We start from the raw sequence: 4,392 nt of genomic DNA, 5'->3' as shown, positions 1-4,392 counted from the left end.
ATAGGCGAGGTTGGAAGGGGGGATAGGCGAGGTTGGAAGGAGAATTGTTTTATTCCAATTCCCCTCCCCATGCTCCTGTTGGACGCATGCTGTTTTGCCCAGAAACTTGCCTCTGCTGCCCCCAACCTCCTCATTATCCCTGGAGAGGAGGCCCCGGAATTGCCCTGCGTTTAGCGCACCGGGAAGGCAAATTGCTCCCGGATAGCTGCCCCGCTGKGGCAGGAAGGAGGTTCCTCCCCAAGAAGGGATTCGTGGCGACGCGCGCCGGCTCCGCGCCCGCAGGTGTGCCTGACGTGCTGCTCCCGGGACGCCATGGTGCGCATCGACCAGCTGTGCCGCCAGAGCGGCGTCAAGTTCTTCGCCGGCGACGTCTTCGGCTACCACGGCTACGCGTTCGCCGACCTGGGCGAGCACGAGTTTGTGGAGTGAGTGCCGGAGCGCGCGGCCATGCGGCCGTCCTCCTCCCGCCCCCGTGCCCTTCCTCCGCTCCGCTCCTTCCCGCAGGGAGAAAACCAAGGTGGCCAAAGGGAGCCCGGCAGTGGAAGACGGGCCGGACACCAAGAAAGCCAAACTGGAGCCGGCGGAGACGACCATGGTGAAAAAGGTGCCGGAAGCGGCGCCGCGAGGCCGAAGGCTCGAGGAGGGGCTTCCCGTGGTGGGGAGTGGGCTCCGCGGGAGACCTTTCCCATTCCAACGCCGCCGGCCGCGCGTTGTGGCCGAGCCGGAGGGCCTCCGGAGCGGAAATGCCCCGGACTTTCCCCGGCTCTCCGGGGAATGCGAGCGGAGCCAGCGGATTAAGGGCCTTTTGTGTCCCTTTCTCCCGCGCCGGGGCGTTGGGAGCCGCTTCCCCCGCTCCGGGCTGTGCCGAAGGGATGGGAATACTCCCCGGATGCCGCTGGAGGCAGCTGTTGCCCTCCCCCGACTTGGGCTCGCGATTCCGAGCGTTACAGGCTCAGGTTTGGGATGCAGCGAATTCCTGCGCGTGGCTCCCGAGATGCCRATGAGCCGCGCGGAGCGGGGCCGCTTCCCGCGCCGGCCGCGCGGCTCGGAGCCCGCGGCCTCTGCCATTCGGAACACGAGGACGATCCGATAGATCCCTGTTGGGGACACAAGGTCCAGGAATTCCCGTTCCCAACAGCTCTGGATTTGGGCCAATGCAAAGGGCCGCACAAGCCCCATCCCGGGCCCAGCCACGGGCTCCAAGGAGCCGACGGCGTTCCCTGGAAACGCTTTAATTAGGAAGAGTCCCTGCAACCCAGGAGCTTTGGATGGGAACGTCCAAGGAGCCTGGGATTTGGAGGGCGCCRGGCTGGAAAAGCGCCCGGAGCGCCGCTCCGGAGCCGCTCCGGAGCTGAGGCGCTCGCGCTCCCGTTGCAGCGCGCCGGTTTCTGCCCGCTCAAGGAGGCCCTGGCCGTGGAGTGGAGCGGCGAGAAGGCCCGGGCCGCGCTCCGGCGCACCGCTCCCGATTATTTCCTGCTCCAAGGTGAGCTCCGCCGCTTCCCGCATCCCGTCTCCCCATCCCGGGCTGCAGGGAGCTCCGCCGCCCCTTGCCGAGCGGTGGCGTTGGCACGGATCCGGGCTTGGGGATGGGGCTTGTCCGTAGGGTGGCTGGGCTGATGTTGGGCTCGGAGCCGCGACGCCGTCTCCTTTTCCCAGTGCTGCTGAAATTCCGYACGGATAAAGGGCGGGATCCTTCGCCGCAGAGCTACGGCGAGGACTCCAAGCTGCTGCTCCAGATCCGCGGCGACGTCCTGGACGCGCTCGGTGTCGGCACCGACCTCCTGCCCGACGACTTCCCCAGGTGCGGATTGGGCTCTGTGCAGCCGGAGCCCGGCATTCCCGGAGCCTCCGCGCAGCCGGAGCCCGGCATTCCCGGAGCCCGGCATTCCCGGAGCCTCCACACAGCCGGAGCCCGGCATTCCCGGAGCCTCCGTGCAGCCGGAGCCCGGCATTCCCGGAGCCTGGCATTCCCGGAGCCTCCACACAGCCAGAGCCCGGCATTCCCAGAGCCTCCGCGCATCCAGAGCCCGGCATTCCCAGAGCCTCCGCGCATCCGGAGCCCGGCATTCCCGGAGCCTCCGTGCAGCTGGAGCCCGGCATTCCCGGAGCCTGGCATCCCTGGAGCCTCCACACAGCCGGAGCCCGGCATTCCCGGAGCCTCCGCCCATCCGGAGCCCGGCATTCCCGGAGCCTCCACACAGCCGGAGCCCGGCATTCCCGGAGCCCGGCATTCCCGGAGCCTCCGCGCACCGGGAGCCCGGCATTCCCGGAGCCCGGCATTCCCGGAGCCTCCGCGCAGCCGGAGCCCGGCATTCCCGGAGCCCGGCATTCCCGGAGCCTCCGCGCATCCGGAGCCCGGCATACCCAGAGCCTCCGCGCATCCGGAGCCCGGCATTCCCGGAGCCTCCGTGCAGCCGGAGCCCAGCATTCCCGGAGCCTGGCATCCCTGGAGCCTCCACACAGCCGGAGCCCAGCATTCCCGGAGCCCGGCATTCCCAGAGCCTCCGTGCAGCTGGAGCCCGGCATTCCCGGAGCCTCCGCGCATCCGGAGCCCGGCATTCCCGGAGCCTCCGCGCATCCGGAGCCCGGCATTCCGGGAGCCTCCGCGCATCCGGAGCCCGGCATTCCGGGAGCCCGGCATCCCCGGAGCCTCCTTGGCGCCGGCTCAGCTCGTGCCGCCCGGGATTAGCGGCTTGGCGCGGGAGGCTCCCGAGGCCGCGGCGTCCCGGCGATTCCCGCTGCCCTCCTGCGTGTCGCCGCACGCCGCCCGGGGTGGGAGCTGCCCGCCGATGGCCGGGAATGCCGGGAATGCGCCCCCGGCCCGCGGGYGGCATTCCGGGGGCGCTATTCTTAGCGGGGGCGCTCCGAGCAATGCCGGGACGGCACGGATGCGCCCGTGTCCAGCGAGGCCTCGGGCCGGAAGCCGGCTCCGCGCGGCCCTTCCCGCCGCGCTCCGGCTGCCTTCCCGGCGCCATTCCCGCCCTCKGCCTCCGACCTTCCCTCTGCTCCTTCCAGCTACTGCTTCTCCGAGATGGCTCCCGTGTGCGCCGTGGTCGGCGGCGTCCTGGGCCAGGAGGTGGTGAAGGTAACGCGGCTCCCGGGAAAGGCTCCGCATTCCGGGAAAGGCTCCGGCTCCGGGGAAAGACTCCGGGCCCGTTCCGCTCCCGGAGCCGCCTCCCGTTCCCCCGGCAGGCGCTTTCCCAGCGGGATCCCCCCCACAACAACTTCTTCTTCTTCGACGGCATCAAAGGCAACGGAGTCGTGGAGCGCCTGGGCGCCAAGTGAGGCGGAGGGGCTCCCGCCGGCGCTCCGCATCCCGGCGCTTCCCGGCGCTCCGCATCCTGGCGCTCCGCGGGGCGCCCGCGACTCGGCGGCCTCTGCTTCCGGACCCGTTTTGGAGGATGTTTAATAAAAAACACTCCCCTTTCCAGCAGGGCCTGTTCCAGCTGCAGGGGAACYGGGAGCGGCTGCCGGAGCCCCCCGGATAATCCCTAGGGATGGGGGTGATGGCTCCAATGGGGGGGAAGCGGCGCCCAACTCACCCGGATTCCGCAGGAAGAGCCGCCGGGAGCAGCGGCGGCTCCAGCGGGAGCTCCGAGCCGGAGCCGCCCCACGCCCCCTCTCCCTCCCCATTCCCAGGGCAGCGGCGGGAGCCGCCGCTTCCTTAAATTCCTTTTTATTGAAAAGAAACGTACAAAAAAAGACCCGCTCCTGTACAGCGTCCGTCCGTATGTACACAGCGCCGCCCCTATGTATAATGTACAGCCCCCCCCTGTACAGCCGCAACGTACACTATATACACGGAGCTGCGCCCCCCCGGGCGCAGCAAGGCTCGTCTCCCCCCCGCTCCCCATTCCCGGGAATCCCGCGCGGAGCAGCCGCCGCCTCCATCACCCCCCCCCGGCCTCCGTCGCCGGCCCCGGTCGCAGAACAATAAATAAATAAATAGGAATTGCGGGGGGGGTGGCGGGTGGTCCCCCCCCGGCGGCTCCGCTCCGGCGGCTCCGCTCCGGCGGCGGAGCCGGGCGCTCCGGCTCAGTGCGGCTCCGGCAGCGCCGCCCGCTCCAGGTGCTGCAGCAGCCCCAGGAGCCGCGCGGCCAAGCGGCACAGGGGCGTCCAGAAGGCGCCGCGGAGCCGGCGCCGCTCCGAGCGCTGCGGGAAGAGCGGGATGAGCGGCGTTCCCGCATCCCGCCGCGTCCGTCCCGGGGCATCCCACTGCATCCATCCCGGGGCATCCCGGGACATCCCGCCGCATCCGTCCCGGGGCATCCCGGGACATCCTGCCGCATCCGTCCCGGGACATCCTGCCACATCCATCCCGGGACAATCCCGCCGCATCCCGCCACATCCATCCCGGGGAATTCCAGGACATCCCACCGCATCCATCCCGGG

General features: G+C 70.1%; 1 protein-coding gene across 1 annotated transcript; it reads left to right on the top strand.

The window, feature by feature from the left end:
- The first annotated feature begins 283 nt into the window (after nucleotides 1-283).
- SAE1 (SUMO1 activating enzyme subunit 1) lies at nucleotides 284-3,430 on the top strand. Its single transcript, XM_026053445.1, has 6 exons — nucleotides 284-425; nucleotides 505-604; nucleotides 1,378-1,483; nucleotides 1,657-1,801; nucleotides 3,016-3,085; nucleotides 3,193-3,430. The coding sequence occupies exons 1-6, from the start codon at nucleotides 313-315 to the stop codon at nucleotides 3,283-3,285; spliced, it is 627 nt and encodes a 208-aa protein (XP_025909230.1). The 5' UTR covers nucleotides 284-312; the 3' UTR covers nucleotides 3,286-3,430.
- Nucleotides 3,431-4,392: the final 962 nt, after the last annotated feature.

The sequence above is a fragment of the Nothoprocta perdicaria genome, unplaced genomic scaffold (assembly GCF_003342845.1).
Source record: "Nothoprocta perdicaria isolate Ctin4 unplaced genomic scaffold, notPer1 scaffold_1158, whole genome shotgun sequence".
NCBI classification, from domain to species: Eukaryota; Metazoa; Chordata; class Aves; order Tinamiformes; family Tinamidae; genus Nothoprocta; species Nothoprocta perdicaria.
Note: the sequence above shows the minus strand (reverse complement) of the source record. Positions and strands in the feature narration are given on the sequence as shown.